Consider the following 17344-nt stretch of genomic DNA (forward strand, 5'->3'; position numbering starts at 1 on the left):
TGAAAAAGAGCAGCAGCCCTTAATAGAAACTGAACCCTGATGAAGCTTATTGCCACCAACATTTGATAGCTAAGTTTGGCTTTCAGTAAGATCAAATCTATAGGGAAAAATCACACTAGCCTACAACCTCCTGAAGTATCTTCATTGCCCTTTATGTTATATACAGGCACAATATCTATTAAGGAAAATAAAATGCTTTGGAAATTATCAAACATTTCTCATTTCTCCTATACACATACATAAATTCAACTCTTTTTAAAGGCTCAGATTTCATTAAAATGATTATTTCTATCTCTACCCACTCAGTGATGTTTTATTAAAACTGTTTATCTGACATCCTAAAATTTCACCTCCTAAAAGGGTAAAATCCAAGAATTGGATGGCAGTACAAATTGGGGGGCAGTTTATAATGCTTATTTACAAACTCCTCAACTAGACTGAAAACTACTGGTATGGAATGCTTTTCTATTCCAAAATCTAACAGAGATCTGCATGTAACATGGTGTAATGACCACCAAGGATGTAGGCTACTGGTACGGTTAAGAATTTATTTGCTTTAAAGCCTGAAAGAACATTTAACCTTTACACATACTTCAAATAACCATGCATCCTAGACACCAGAGTTCACTGCCAGAATTCCAAAGCAACAACCAGCAGCAAACCAAAGCTGGGTAAGATTTTCAAGTCTGTGGGACCGCAGAATGCTAGTTTCTTGTGACTGAGACCTCAGCCAAGAAGACACTTGTGAGATGATGTCTGCATGACTTCTAAGTTAGTGATATAAGACTTGGAGAGTGGGGAAGGGTTTCTCACACACTAAGAATCATGTTGTCAGAACTATGTGCCCTTCACATGGAAGGCTCTGCTGAGGAAGCTAGCCCCACTTACTGGGAGCTGATAATCTTCCCTTCAGTTCTAGAAACTTCACAAAAACTAAAGTCTTAGAAAACATAAATAAGATCCTCAAAGTGCTATTGTCTTCACACACTTTACAGTTATTAAATGAATAAGTCTACTTATAGATTTTGGTATGTTTATTCTCAACCACATTCTTCCCTGATACTAACTTCAGCCACTCACTCATTGGACATTTACTACAGAGCTACTAAATAGCAAGCCCTGGGCTGGGAAGGCAGTGAGAACAATGAGCGCACAGTCTTTGTCCTGAAGAAAGGCAGCCATGTACTGTGGACTAATGCTATACATATTTACCTCCTAGGAGTACACAGACTGCAGCAGCAGCAGGAGACACTTTCCCCCGTGACTGTGGGCAGTATCTGGACCTAGCAGACCTCTGTTCTTCTAGAGTCAAACGCCACCAATGCTTCTTTTGCTTTTAATTTTATTTGGCAAAGCAGCGCTGTATAAACTGTGCAGACTAGCAACAGCTTACACAGCGTGTTAGGCGCAGATACAGTATCAGCAGCAAACTAGAAACAGAAAACGATATTGAGCTACAACCTCCTATCATTTTTAGAGAGAGGAAAATTACATCAGAGATGTCCAGTCTGAACAGCTGAGTGTTTACAGGACACCACCTGCCGTCGTCAGAGGTTTCAGTATTTACAAACAACTAGTTTTAAGGTAACAGCAGCTGATTGTATCTACAACATGCTATCCTACGACACCACGTCGAAAGCTTTAAAAAGAAAGCTCATCTCTATTTTCTTAGTAGCATCTAACGAACATCAGCTACCAAGAAACCTAAACTTGTAAATGGTGGTGTTATCTGATGCACAAAAGAAATCTGATAAATTAATATTGGAACAGAATTAAGTGTTCAAGAAAAGCAAAGCCATTCTTCAAAACTAATTAATAAACTAGGTTTTCCATGTGGAGAACCTTTTCTTTTAATATTTTTAAAATAAAATGTGGGCATGTTAAAACAACACACAAAGTTATACTTTGCAGCCCTCCTCTACCAGTTTGGCTCTGCGCCTCTTTGAATTAGGAAATCCTACAAAACCACACATTTTCATGCTGAAAATAAGAGTGTAACAAAGTCCAAAACAAGCTGTGATGCTGTTGGTTTTCAAATGCTTTAAGGACCGAGATGAGCAATCCACTGCAATGTTATAAACTGGTCAAGCTCATGTTGCTTTTATAGTTCATCTCTGGGGAGAAAAGAGAAAAATGTAATTAGGAGTTACATGCTGTGATTTGGCACTCTAACAATTTAGACACAACACTCAAGTCAGTAAAATATGCAGATTCCAAGCAATGCAATAAGAGAAATGAAAGCACAAATAGTTCCAAGCCAAGGCAAAACCAGACATCAGTTACCCCGAGCATCTTTCATGCTACTCCACAACACAGCAGGAAACCACAAAGCCCAAACTGATTTTAAACCTAAAGGTAAAACTTCTTTCTTTGAGGCAAAACAGTCAGAAAAATTATGACTTCTGTCTAGGACCATCTTGCTAATCTACTTACTGATTCTAAGATGACAGCTTAAACACTCAGAGTTCAAATTATTTTTTAAGAGTTCTATTCACGCTGGGCGGTAGTGGCACATGCCTTTAATCCCAGCAATGGAGGGCAGGGGCAGGTGGATCTCTGAGTTCAAGGGCAGCCTGGTCTACAAACAGGCTCCAAAGCTATACAGAGAAACTATTGTCTCGAAAAACCAAACCAAACCAAAACAGAAAAAGAATTCTATTCGCAAAACTGAATAAAGAGTCTTGCTTGGAGAGTCGGTTAGCACTTCCAGCCTGAACTCTCTGGAGAAAAGCCCGTTTGCAGGTGTCTTATACCTGTCAGCTGATCTCATTAAGGCAGCCTTATCAGCTCCAAAGAAACCATTGGCTCAGCCATTGCAGCACTGGGCCAGCAACTGCCAGTGAGAGGAAGGAAAGAAGGAGTAAAAATGCAGGAAAGTGGATGGCATATAAATTCTACCTCAATGAAACCATTCAGTGTGGAAAAACGAAGCATCACAAAATCTGGAAGCCTCATCTGAAGCTACCAAGTGACAAAAATATCATTAAACACTCTGTATTTCAGGGATGAAGAAGTATAGTTGTGCAATTAATTCTCAAATGACTCAGAGAATATGACATACATATCTGTAGAGCTAAAGTGTGAGCCGCAAACAGAGATGGTGACTGGCAATGGGCAGCGATGGCAAAGCTCAGCTCTGCACACCTCCACCACCCTGTCTCAGCAACACCAAAGACGAATGCTTTATAAAAGTTGTGGATATGGAAGAGACATAAAGGGAGAGCTTTCATGTCCCAAAGAGGTGCTGAGTTCAAGGCTTACCAAATAATGTGCCTTTTAAGTTGTATTTTATAAATGATACAAGAAAAAAAATGCTTTCTCTAATAAGCCCCCTTTTATGTTACATTACTGGAGCATATGTGAGAGTGTGTGTATATATTGTACAGAGGTCAGAGGTTGATCTCTGGTGTTTCCCTCAGTTACTCCCCCCTTTAGTTTTTGATACGGGTCTACTTATGAATCTGGAGCATCAAGGTTGGCCAACCAGTAAGCACACAGGACCCCCACTCCTCCCTTCCCCTATTCACTAAGTGCTGGAGTTACAGACACCACAGCCAGCTTTTACATGGTGCCAGGGATCTGAACTCAGGCGCTTATTCTTGCACAGTAAGCACTTTATAAGCCAAGCCACCTCTCCAGCCCCTGGATTATCTTTTACACGATAATTATCAGTTCTACCCCCTCCTAATACAGTCCTTTAACCACACTATTATAATTAGCATAGAACAATCTTTACCAGAATGCAAATGTTAAGATTATCAGTCTACAGGAATCACTTGCTCTAGTCACACAATCTGAACACCCGTGTCTTTTAAAGCATGAATTATCCTAATACTAAATTACAGAACTTGTATTTACTTATAGCAAGACATTAAACAATTAGTAACTAAGTCTTAATGCCCATCAAGAACACCTAACACATCTCCAAATAGCCTCTACATTGCATCTTCTCTTGTGTGTGGGGGGGTACTGGGGATCAAACTTAAGGCTTTATGCATGCTAGGCAAGTAATCTACTATTGGGGCACATCTGGAGTTTCTTCACATTTTCCCAATAAAGAAAAAGAAATTAGGCTCATAGACTGGAATTTTAAATCTTAAGGTACTAAGGAAAGCTAACATTTGCTGTGAAAACACAGACAACTTCCACACATCATAATTTTCTCAAATCCATTCAACTTTCTAGCTACTAAAATTTCCCCAATGTTCAAAATTCTGCTTATCTGACTTACATGCACAGATCATTTACAATAAAAAGTAGCATTCCCATATTTGCTCATTAAAATGGCTATATATGTTAAATGTCATCAGTGGGTTACAACCATGTAAGTCTGTTGTATTAAGTTTTTATAGTTCCGTGTTGGTAATACTAAATCATACATATTGTCATTCAAGAACAAATGAGGATTGGAGAGATGGCTCAGTAGCTAAGAGCACTTGCTCTTGCAGAGGTCCTGAGTTCAATTCCTAACAATCACATGGTGGCTCACAACCATCTATAGTGAGATCTGGTGCCTTCTTCTGGTGTGCAGACATACATACAGGGGAAACTGTACATAATTTTTTTTTCTTGGTTTTTCGAGACAGGGTTTCTCTGTAGTTTTGATGCCTGTCCTGGAACTCTCTCTGTAGACCAAGTTGGCCTTGGACTCACAGAGATCCGCTTGTCTCTGTCTCCTGAGTGCTGGGATTAAAAGCATGTGCCAACCACTACCATTCCCCTGACAGAGCTCAATGCCTGGGCCCCACCTAGGAGGGGAGAGCTGACTTCTCCAAGTTGTTCTCTGAGCTCCACACCCATGCAGTGGCATACATGCATGCACCATGCGCAAAGAAAATTTTAAAAGTCATTAAAAGGTACCTGCCTTCTTTCTAGAGAGCAAAATTAAGAGTTCTTGTACTTACATTGTTTTTTTATTTAAAAAACAAAACAAAACCAAAAAGACGCTCTTAAAAGAAGAAAGTTGTCAACTAGAAAAGATTCTAGGGCAAAGATGCCGTCAGCCCGCCCTGATTGGCCCTGGCTTTATGCGCCTAGCCGACACTCCAGACACTCCAGTGTGCTGCTGTCACTTCTCTCCGGGGAGGTGGTGGCAGTGCCAAAGGGAGCATTCAGCTGACACTGTGATGCACAAGCAGGCAGCAGCTTTCTAATGAGCCATGCGATGCAGCGTGAGGAGGACTGTGAGAACAGTACTGTGTGCATGTCCTCCAGGAAGGCTGGGAGACCTGGTAACTCACTTGACAGCTTTGGAATCCCTCTCCTCCCCAAACTTAGCTAGAAGAGCTCAAAACTGGCTGTCCTAATCTAAAGCATGATGACACATTTACTTCTTACAATGGCTCTAAAACCATGCTGCACACCCAGAAACTGACCCAAAGAAACAACCCAAAAGCTAGACCATCTTCTCCAGGACTGACATTTTTTTAAATGTCAAACATTTTTCCCCTTTACAAATCTTTCTTTCTCCTTGTCCCAGTGGTATTAGAAGGAATGAACAAGGCAAGAAATGGTGGCCTCTTTTCTAGATCAAAACATTTATTTCCATACCTATTATAGCAGCTATAAACATGACTTAGAAATATTCAGGAAAACAGTGTCTTTCCTTTTTTTTTTCAAAACAGGGTTTCTCTGTGTAGTCTAGCTGTCCTAGAATCACTCTGTAGACCAGGCTGGCCTTGAACTCACAGAGATCTGCCTGTCTCTGCCTCCTAAGTGGCTTTTCACCCTCCCTCTTCTAAAGGAACAAGTCACTCTGAAAGAAGAACAGACCATGCCACATTTGTCACACGGCTCATGGGAGGAGTTTCTGATGCTTTAATGGAGCAGCATGAAGGAAGCCACCAAACACAGTTCTTGCAGGCTAATGTCTTAAAGTCCACACCCTTTCACCTTGAATGTGTGGAAGAAGAAAGAGCAGAAGAGAAAATCACTTCCACCTGGACCACTGCTTTTCTTTATCTGTTAAAGGCACGTATATCACCCCCATCAGAGGCTTCATTTTGACACTGCCATCTTGTAGCTTGTCATACTGCTCCAACATTTGGTTTCCTCCTGCAGGACCAACTGGCAATATCAATCTTCCACCAGGCTTTAACTGGTCTATTAACTAGGAGAAAAAAGAAAAGGCCCACAAACACACCAAATTACAGATGTGAAACAGTCACCTGACAGCATCGTAAGCAATGTTCAATGTCCATGGGCAAAAGCAGAAACACACTTCATGTAGTCACTTCTTAGTGTCCTTGATATAACCATCAATCAGGGGTTGATTCCAGGATCCCTCAATCATAACATAACCCACAGTGGCTCAAGTCCCTCACAAGTGGCACAATCCTTGCATGTATAACACACTGCACACCCAGCCTCATTTGAACCATCTCTAGGTTACTAGTATTCTAACAGAGGGCCACTGTATGGACCTGACATAGTACTCAGTGACAGCAAACCTAAACCCTGCTCTTTCAACTTTCTGGACCTCCCCTCATCCAAAAACATATTTTTCATTCCCTGTTGGCTGAAAACATAGTAACCTACTCCCCACTTAGCCACTTACCCCTTGTCCTCCCCTACTAAGGTACAAGTAATCTGATGATGGACTATGCTGTGTATTCATTCACTTTGTCCTCACAGCACCTGACACAGCACCTGCTATAACTAAAAAGCTCAGTATGTTTGGGCAGAACCAAATGCAACAGAGAATTCTAATGCCAGTGCAGTGTGTTCCAGATCTTTGTGGAAGGGGAGACAGAGAAGGGAAAAGTACAGAAAATTATCAAGGAACTGCTATCCTATTACCGTGGAATCTAGGGCATCACTGAGACAATGGTAAGGGAATCCTAATGCCATGACTGCATTTAGGAGTCCTGGCACCAGCAGAGTGGGAAGGTAGGGCTGGGCTCCTTCATTGGTATGATGAGGGTAATCCCACGAATGCAGAACCAGACTACCCTTCCGGTCTGAAAATGGTTAAATCATATTCTACCCTCTGAATAATACAACCTTATGTTATTCAAAACCAGCAAGAAAGAAACCTGACTTTGGATAGGATAGTACTGCCCCAGAGAAGGTTTCTTTCAGTTAAAATTTGGTCACTTTCCATTTTTATTTTCTTAAGGAACACTTGATTACTGAGTTGCCCTTGACTTATTATCCTGAGTTCTAACAGTCATAATGAAAAATAGGAGACTTCTTCCTCCCGATACAGGTTTGCTCCCAAAGTCAGTCCTTTCATCTACATCTTCTTAGCATCACATTTACACTTCAAGTCTACATAAGGACTGAGCTCTTAATATGCAGGCTCCTCCTGCGCCCAAGTCAAACCACAATCACTAAACCGCATTAAACTAAGAATGTAGGAAGACAGCCTGAGTTGTGAGCTGGAGGCTCCAATAACTCTGACCCAGCTCAAGTTCTATCATCAGTGCCTCCTTGACTACTTGACAAAATTCTCTCACACAGACATTTTCTTTTCATCTAATAAACTATTAGCATTTAATATTAACTAGAATGTATGAACGTCTAAGTATATTCTGTACTTCATCTGGAACTCATCACTACATTGCTATATAAATATTTTAAGTTTTAGGACTTAAATACAAAATACAAAAAATACAAATACAAAAAAAAAAAAGCCCAACTTACTGCCTGGGGCACAACTGGGGCAGCAGCTCCTACATGAATAGCATCGTAAGGAGCTTCTTCAGCATATCCCATTCTTCCATCACCCACTGAAAGAGAAGTTACACTTTGAAAATCTGTGCAGATCACACTTGGTGTGAAGAATTCTAGCAGAGGAGTCGGGGAAGAGACTTTCATGACTTCATATATCCTTAAGACACAGAAGGCACTGGGGGAAGAACAGTTAGCCTAACTACACTAAAATTAAGAATTTCTTAATTCAGCTCCATAAGGGCTGGGCATGTACCTCCGTGGTACAGCAACTACCTAGCATGTGGAAGGCCATGGGTTTGATCAAGAGCAGTGCAAAATAAACAAATGAATGAATGAATGAATAAAAGTAAGGTGGCAATAAAATGAAAATGCATGCCACCAAGGGGTTTGAAATGTTGTAAAGTAACAAGACTAACTGCTAGAACACACATCTCAAAGATAATAATGCAACCAGATATCTGGACAGGCACCTGACAAGAGGGAAATCCAAATGGGCAAACATGAAAACAAACTCAACCCCAACGATGACAGGAAAACACCAAGCTGAGATCATAAGCAATGCAACACTGTGTGTTCATTAAAATGGACACAAACAAACAAAACAAAACAAAAACCCTGTTTTTATCCTACGTATTTCAATGAAGATGAAGGATACTGAAAAATCCACTTTAAAAGAAACATTTAAATTTCCTGCTACTCACCAACCAGTCGTACTCGTCCTGAAGACAGAAGCACTGGGTCGTCCTTTTTGACGTTGTTTATTGAGTCATCTACTAGTTCTTTAATGTGATCAATTCCTATGACTTTTCCACTTTGTCCAACCTGAAAAACAAAAAGTAGTTCAAGAGTTCGCATTGGTAAATTTGCTTTTCTGGAATGTCTTTAAAATGTTCCCTTAATTAAAATCATATTCTGCAATGAGAAAATAAAAAACAGTTTTAAGTCATTAATCTAAAATCTCAGTTTATCGCAATTACCATATACAACCTTTTCAACTTTTTGAATAATTTTATTTAAGCAATTATGAAGTTAAAATAAATTACAAAACCTTACTAAGAAATCTGCATCCCTTTTATATTTATAATTTTTTCTTTTGATTGTTTGAGACAGGGTTTCTCTGTGTAACAGTCCTGACTGACCTGGAACTAGCTCTTGAAGAGCAGGCTGCCTAGAACTCACAGAGATCCACCTGCCTTTGCCTCCCTGAGTACTGAGATTAAAGGCGTGCACCACCGCTTAGTTTTTTTTTTGTTTGTTTGTTTGTTTCAGTTTTTTTTTTTTCTTGAGACAGAGTCTCACTGTGTAGTCCTGGGCCCTGGAACTTGCTATGTAGACCACACTGCATCTAACTCAGAGACTGACCTGGCTCTGCCTCTTGAGTGCTGGAATTAAAGGCATGTGCCATCACTGTCCAGTCTAGATTTCTAATTTTTAAATCCAGGACTCATTCAGATATGATGGGTGGCAAATGCCTTTAGTTCTTACACTTAGGAAGCAGAGGCAGGTGAATCAGTGAGTTCAAGGCCAGCCTGTTCTACACAGTGAGTTCCGGTCACAATTATATGATGAGATCCATCTCAGAAAACTAATATATTTTTCCTGGGCAGTGGTGGTGCACACCTTTAATCCCAGCACTTAGAAGGCAGCGGCAGATGGATCACTGTGAGCTCGAGGCCAGCCTGGTCTACAAAGTGAGTTCCAGGATAGTCAGGACCTCATAGTGAAACCCTGTCTTGAAAAACCAAACAAACAAAGAAGAAAAAAATAATACATTTTTAAAACCAAAACTTTGCGGCAGGATTTAACTAACACTATTTAATTTGTATGAACTCTAACTAAAAGGATAATTTAAAAACTACTCAAATATTGACTCAAGGCACAGTGGTACATGAGTTAAGACATAAGTTTTACAGATCTTGTCTCCAAAAGATAAATTAAATTTTTAAAAATCAGGTATTAAATAAAAATTTTAAGAAGCCAGGCACTTTATTCACTGACCACCCCATAATCTGGGGGTCCGAGGCAGGAGAGGTCAGTCTGACTACATAGTAAAAATGAGACAAGCCTGGGTTGTATTGTGAAGTCTTGTTTCAAACAAAGCAAAAACAAGAAATGGTGAGGTGGGATTTTTACATTCAACTCTACTGCTTTTAGTGAAAAATATGAAAATACATAAATATAGAAGCCAGGTATGGTGGCACATGCCTTTGATACCAGCACTCAGAGCCAGGTCAGTCTCTGAGTTAGATGCAGTGTGGTCTACTCAGCAAGTCCCAGGGCAGCCAGGGCCACACAGTGAGACCCTGTCTCAAAAAAAAAAAAAAAAAAAAAAAAAAAAAAAAAAAAATCATAAATACATAAAAATGACTTAAGTATCAACACTGATTACAAAATAAAGAATAACAGAATAAAGGCCCTGAACAGACTCCTGCACCCTACCTGAATTTCATCACTCACAGTTGCCTGACACTAGGCATGCAGACCCTTCATTCTCTAAGTCAGGTTCCTCAATTACAAACTAAGAAAAAATGGGGTCTATACCTCATAGGAGGTATGAGAAAGAAAAGAGCACATTAAGCACACAGAACACTGATAACTACAGGTAAATGCTTGAAAAACAGTATCTTCTTAAAAGATAACTAAGAAACCTATTTTTTACTACATTTATTTGCTTATTTTACGTGTAGGAGGCATGTGCCATGGCACATGTGGAGAGGGCAGAGAACATGTGGGAGATTCTTCTCTCCTCCTACCATGTGGCTTCCAGGAATGAACGCAGGCTGTCAGGACTGGCAGCAAGTACCTTTACCCGATTAGTCATCTTATTGGTCCCCTAATGATATTTATAAGTGAATACCCCTTTGAAACCAGTAACATATCAACACTAGAGAATGATTTGCTAATTAAACACTATTTCCAGCTTTTTATAAAAGAATTCCTGATACCCAGTTCTGAGGACTGGAACTCTACAAAACCAATTAAATACTAGAAAATACCATGGCCCTCACTGTGTGCTGGGCACTAATCTTAGATATTTAACAAATGGCAAGAAAAAAATTTAGATAAAACTCCTATCTCTATAGAGTTCCACTGCAGGATCTACTGCACATCTAGACAGAGCACACATCTCACGTTACATAGACCAGGACCTCTCTGGACACAGAGTTCCTCATAACCAACCTGCCAGGACCCTGAGCACAGACAAACCGTCACTCAGGTGCTTGAGTGGACCCCTGCTTACACTCTCGACAGCTTCACCAGATAAGCCTCTTTGCTAAACGCTGAGGTGTTACAGTAAGAAAGCCAGCACCTCACCTTTTTCTAAGGAAAAGCTCTTAGGAAACATGCAAGACAGCCTAAAACCAGGCCAGCTTCATTCTCTTCTGTCAGATGAGAACTAAGCAGAACTGGGCTGCCATGTTGGGGTCATGTTGGGTCACCCTGGACTACACAAGACTGAATCTGTCTAAATGAGAAACAGAGTTCACAAAAGGTGATCCCAGCACTTGGGATCACATGCCTTAATCACAGCATTAGGGAGTGGAGAAAGGAATATAAGGCAGGAGGAGACAGGATTTCAGGCAGTCTAAGGTTTGGTGGAGACAGATGGAGTCTGGACATACAGTCTGAGGACAGGATCACCCCTTCAGTCTGAGCATTGGTAAAGGTAAAAGAACTCTCTAGTGGCTGGCCTCTCTGCTTCTCTGATCTTCAGCATTAACCCCTATATCTGACTCTGGGTTTTTATTATTAAGATCAACTAGAATTCATGCTACACCACCCAGCTAAGTCTGGCTTTCTAAATCCAGCTACATAAGAACCCAGGGAAGCCCCTAGGCTTTTCCAGTAGACAAGTTAAATAAATTCTCTTTGAAGGGGCTGGAGAGATGGCTCAGTGGTTAAGAGCATTGCCTGGTCTTCCAAAGGTCCTGAGTTCAAATCCCAGCAACCACATGGTGGCTCACAACCATCTGTAATGAGGTCTGGTGCCCTCTTCTGGCCTGCAGACATACACAAAGACAGAATATTGTATATATAATAAATAAATAAATATTTTAAAAAATAAATTCTCTTTGAGTTCTACAGTTTTAGGTTTAAATGCTCCATCACTTGCAACTATAATCCAACTTTTTGTTGGCTTTTTTTTTTTTAAAGACAGGTTTCTCTGTGTAGCTCTGGTTGTCCTGGAACTTGCTTGGTAGTCTAGGCTGGCCTGAAATCAGAGATCCACTTGCCTCCTGGGTGCGCGCACACCACCTCTACCTGGTATAAATTACCAAATTAATAGAACAAAACAAAGATTAAAACTACTAATAAGAAGAAACGATAGCTAATCATGTAATATATTTCTATTAGGCTCATGAGGGAGATTAAAGTTCTTACCATCCGTGCAAAACACGCAGTGAGGATTCCGCTTCCAGATCCTACATCAAGGGCTTTAGCACCTTCATGTAACTGGTCAAACAGGAGTTCTAGTGCATATGCATGCTGCCAAAAGAAAATTAACCAAATGTTCATTTCTTCTTGAAGCCCATACATCACCTCATCACACTTTCTACTGAAGTTTCTACTACTAAACTATATTTAGGTATGAATGCATTATAACAAATATCAATATTGAAGAGATTTAAGGTAGCTTCAATCTTCTATAACAAAAAATGTAATAAAGTTACTAAGCATAGCTGTAATAATAACAATAAGTCATATAAAGTTCTGGTTGTGGTGTTGCACATCTTTAATCCAAGCACTCAGGAGGCAGAAGTCAACCTGGTCTAAATAGTGAGTTCCAGGCCAGGCCAGCCAGGGCTACACAGTTAAGACCCTGATGCTGGTGGCCTATCTCCAGATGGGTCTGATGACATGGGACGATGTGTGAAGTCAGCACTTTGAAGAAACTGTGACTACCTGTTTAAACAAGTGGCCCCAGATAGCCTGGATCATTTTTATTTATATAATTTTAATGGTCTGCATAAACAGTTTTACAATCAGATTTGTTCCTGTAAGTTTCTAAAAATGATTACAACAATTACTAGTTTGTTCTTTTACTCCTTTCCCACTGGTAACTACTACCTATTTGACCTATAGCTCTAACGTTAGAAGCGTAAGCAGTGTTGCAAGCGACAAAGAAAGTTCTCTAACTCGGCACACCTACAGTAGAACAGTGTGCTCAGTTGGCAGCATTTGCGGTTACAGCGTCATGCAGGGTGAGAGACAGTTTTGTCTCCATTGGTTAACATTTACATCTGGTAAGATCTGGGTTCCTACAATCAACTCACCAGCCAAAGCTGGATCAATTCATTCTACACTCTGTACCATTCCCCCTCCTCTGGGGATACACCAGGTTTTTCCTTTTATTCTATAAGCAACATAACTTAGAAACTTACTCTTATTGGTTGGCAGCATTTATCTCTTGTTCTCATGCCCTTTTCCTCTCAACTTCTTAGGGTATTGGCATAGCTATCAAACAACTGTGGGCTTCTATGATTCTGCTTCAATCCCTGTCTCTAGACTGTTCCAATTAACTCCTGATACTATCTATTTATTAGCATTTCTCCTAGACTCTTGTGGTTAAACTCATTCTCTCCACAACAGTTATGTAAATCTGTAATATTAAATTTCATGAACTACTGTGACTCTTCAGGCTAGTTACAGGGGCACTGGAAAGGCAACATCCTGTTCTTACGTCTCAACTCATGGTCACACCTGAAACATCAAACGCTTTAGGGGCTGAATTAGGTCCACTATCTATTTTTAACATCTCTGGCTCACTCAGAAGAGAGTCACCGGGGGAGTTTTCCTCTGTAATAGCTACTTTATCCCTGAGAAAGTGAAGCTAAAGGTCACCAGCATAGTGAAAGCAAGGAGAGCAGGTAGCACGTCTGCTCCTGGGGTCAGGCCCAGAACTGTGCAGTGAACTACCCACAGGCTTTGCCAAATGGGTCAATGTCTCTCTAGGGCCTTGCCACAAGCGGACCTTGTTCGTGCTATTGTCAGGCCTTGTTTCCCAAATAAGTCACATGGCTCGCAGGAGTAGCAGACTCTAAAAATCTTAGAATTATCTGGCCCCTCAGTAGGGGCAAATACCTTTAATCCCAGCATTTTGGGGGCAGAGGCAGAAGGATCTCTGTGAGTTCAAGGCCAGCCTGGTCTACAAAGCAAATTACAGGATAGCCAAGATTGTTACACAGAGAAACCCCGCCTCAAAGAAACAAAACAAAACAAAAAAAAAAAAAAAAAAGAATTATCTGTATTGTTGAGAGCAGTGATACCCCAGATCCTGAATTTCTTGTAATCCCCTGATCTGAGTGCCTACAGCTGCTCTGAGCATGAGATCTTCAGGAGTTCCTGATGGCAGGAGAGTGGTTTCTGGTGGGTTTGGCTGGGGCGTGGCTATCTCTATATAATCTGCCCCTGAACACAATAAAGGGGGCATTCTTGAGGAATTCAAGGATGACCCCTGTTGCTGTCTGTCTGTGTGTGTCTGTGTATTTTAACCTCCAGCCCCTTGCCCGAAGCTCGGTAACTGGGTAACAGCACACAGAGCGCAGACATGGGGGTGCGGTGCGCGGCAATTGGAGGTTCCACCGAGATATCGGGAACTAGGGAACGCTGAGAGGTCGCCTCAGAAGGTGAGGGTGGATTGGGGTATGGTTAATCCTGACGTCCTTTGCTCGGTTTGGCAGCAAAGCAAAAGTCCAACAGAGAAAGAGGGGTAAACGAACAGGGTTGTCCCCGGCCGGAGGGGACGTATATATTGGGAAAAGATAGAATGTATATAGCTTAAAAAAAAGATAAATGTGTACAGATGTATGATATGTTGATTATGTATTTTGTGTTCTGGACTGGAGAAAGACATTTGATTCTAGGAACTGCTAAGAAAGGTATCTTGACTTTAAAATATGGGCTTAAGAATTTGATGTTTTGGAAAGGAGGTTCTGTTGTCTCCACAGACGACGAGAACCTAAGGATTTATTCGATATTCATGTGGTTTGAATTCCCGAGACCTCCTGAAATGTTGCAGTGGAGTGTGAGCTGCAGCGGCTCCAAGGCCAAGTGGCTCCAGGCGGGCGCTGAGGGGCTGCCATGCACGCAAACCCCGGGACCTGCCTCGAGGACCGAGTAACTGGAAAATGGCAGTAAATTGTAGTAAATACCCCTAAGAATGCAGCGTCCCCACTCAGCAGGAAGTAGCCAGACAGACTGACAACACCCAAATTCCCTAAGTGGAGCCCTTTCAGTGGTTGTAGAGCAGCAAGCCTGCTTCCCTGAGTTCTGCTCCACTTCATGCACCAGTTTGGACCCAGAACGAATGCAGCTGGGGCTAGAAGGCAGCTGGAGCAGAGCTTTGCTAGGCGCCTGTGGTGGAAGGCACATTGCCTCAGCCCAGTCAGTGCCTAGCCTGGAGGATGCCACAACAGTGCCAGAAGTACATGTTACCTGGAGATACTGACCCCTCATCCCCCCGAATACTTAAGATCAGACACTGTTTTTTTTTAAAAAAAAAAAAAACTTAGGGGGGAGAACTCAGATCAGGGGATTACAAGAAATTCAGGATCTGGGGTCTCACTGCTCCCAACATGAGTGAATTTATATCAAGAGACTGGCCCTATTGTAGGAGCAGAAGTATCAGCAAACGCAATAACAAGTGCTGGAGCTAGACAAACTGGAGCACAGACCCCACTGGGCTGCCCGAAAACGCAGCAGCGGGGCAAGGAATAGGCAGTGGCAGTTCTAGGCTCTGCACACCGAGGAGTCTGTGGCAGAGTGAATTTAAATCAAGAGACTGCCCTATTGTAGGAGCAGGTGGACTAATGGCTAGTACAACAAATGTCTTGTTCATTATGTGGTGAAACAACTCAATGGTTACATGAATAGCCCTTGAAATGTTACAATTAGCACACCAGATTGTAACTGTTTTAGCCAAAGGGATGTTTGAATACCATAGCTCAAATGGGAGGTTGGGTTCAGTGGTGACTGGGGAACCTACTGCTGGCAATCTTAATGCCTGTTGCCATGGGCATTCATTTTTAAATCCTGTGTAAGTTCAGACAACCCATGAGAATGCAGCATATGGTCACTTGGCAGAAGCAGGATCAGCTGGGCTGCTAGGGAAGCCAAAGAGGTGCACGAGCAAGGTGTCTTTCATGCACTCAGCTGACAAGAATGAATGCGCCACGGGGGTTTGGCAGCTGGGGTGTGTTATTTAGGGGACTGCTGAAGGAGCAGTGGTTTCTGACTGCTCCTGGGGTCATGGCAAAGCCACTCCTAAAAGTCCCGAGTCTGATATGGTCACACTATAAAAATTTTAGGGGGGAGATGTTGGGAGCAGTAAGACCCCAGATCCTGAATTTTTTGTAATCCCCTGATCTGAGTGCCTACAGCTGCTCTGAGCATGAGCTCTTCAGGAGTTCCTGATGGCAGAGTGGTTTCTGGTGGGTTTGGCTGGGGCGTGGCTATCTCTATATAATCTGCCCCTGAACACAATAAAGAGGGGCGTTCTTGGGGAATTCAAGGATGACCCCTGTCGCTGTCTGTATGTGTGTATTTTAACCTCCAGCCCCTTGCCCGAAGCTCAGTAACTGGGTAAAAGCGCACAGAGCGCAGACATGGGGGCGCAGTGTGTGGCACTGTATGTTATGTTAAAGTCTTCCCTCCCCCCCACCGCCCACCCTAAAACAGGGTTTCTCTGTGTAGCTTTGGAGCCAGACCGGGAACTAGCTCTGTACACCAGGCTGACCTTGAACTCAGAGATCCACCTGCCTCTGCCTTCCGAGTGCTGGGATTAAAGACGGGTGCCACCACCACCAGGCTTTTTGTTTTTGGTTTGTTTTTTTTTTAAATAAAAATATTTTTTAAAAAGTAACTAAGATGTGTGTGTATGTGTATGGCCTTCCAAACACAATTTTACTGTTGCAACATACACACACACACGAATATAACTACCAGTTTCCTCTTTCCAACATAAAGTATTACCAATTTTGATCTCTAGCAACCTGACTGAAAAATGGCCCTTTACTAATATTAATTTGAAATATACTAATTTCCATGAAATAACTTTTATTAGTCAATACTGCATTTCTTTCTCAAAAAACGATCAATCTTGTCCTTTATTTTTCTTTGGGACTTTTACTAATTTCAAGGATACTCATAAAACCATGTATTTTTATGAATACTTATTGTTTTTTTTTTCTATTTTATACATATTATATTTCTTAGCTTTTCTCATTTTAGCTTAGTTTCTAGCATTTTTCTCTACAACCTCACCCCCCTTTTTGAGTTAGAGTCCTACTAACTAGCTCAGGATGACCTTGTGTGATTTTTTGAAAGAAAATGGAACCCAAAGAGTGGCACTATTAGTAGGAGCGGATTGGCTGGAGTGGGTGTAGTCTTGTTGGAGGAAGTATCACTGTGGAGGCGGGTTTTGCATTGGTCTCATATACGCTCAAGCCACACCCAGTGAGACAGACCACTTCCTATTGCCTACCTATCAAGATGTAAGAATTCTCAGCATCTTCTCCACTACCATGTCTGCCTGCACACCTCCATACTTCCAGCTGCCATGCTCCCTACCATGTTGATAATGGACCGAATCTCTGAACAGTAAGGGAGCCACCCCATTTAAATGTTTTAAGAGTTGCCATGGTCACGGTGTCTCCACAACAATAAAAAC

The 17344-nt window shown here is 41.6% G+C and overlaps 1 protein-coding gene across 2 annotated transcripts in view; it reads right to left on the reverse strand.

Annotated features, from left to right (window-relative positions):
* Positions 1-534: 534 nt before the first annotated feature.
* Pcmt1 (protein-L-isoaspartate (D-aspartate) O-methyltransferase) overlaps positions 535-17344 on the reverse strand; it is a 34890-nt gene continuing 18080 nt past the window's right edge. The window contains exons 4-8 of one of the 2 annotated variants that reach the window (XM_038340147.1): positions 12058-12162; positions 8376-8496; positions 7645-7730; positions 5940-6109; positions 535-2114 (exon numbers count right to left, since the gene is read on the reverse strand). In XM_038340147.1, the coding sequence (XP_038196075.1) occupies positions 2102-2114; positions 5940-6109; positions 7645-7730; positions 8376-8496; positions 12058-12162 (495 nt within the window). In that variant the 3' untranslated portion in view covers positions 535-2101. Of the gene's footprint in view, positions 2115-5892; positions 6110-7644; positions 7731-8375; positions 8497-12057; positions 12163-17344 lie in introns of both variants that reach the window. The other variant, XM_038340148.1, reaches the window with a different exon arrangement.

Source organism: Arvicola amphibius, chromosome 8, assembly GCF_903992535.2.
Source record: "Arvicola amphibius chromosome 8, mArvAmp1.2, whole genome shotgun sequence".
NCBI lineage: Eukaryota > Metazoa > Chordata > Mammalia > Rodentia > Cricetidae > Arvicola > Arvicola amphibius.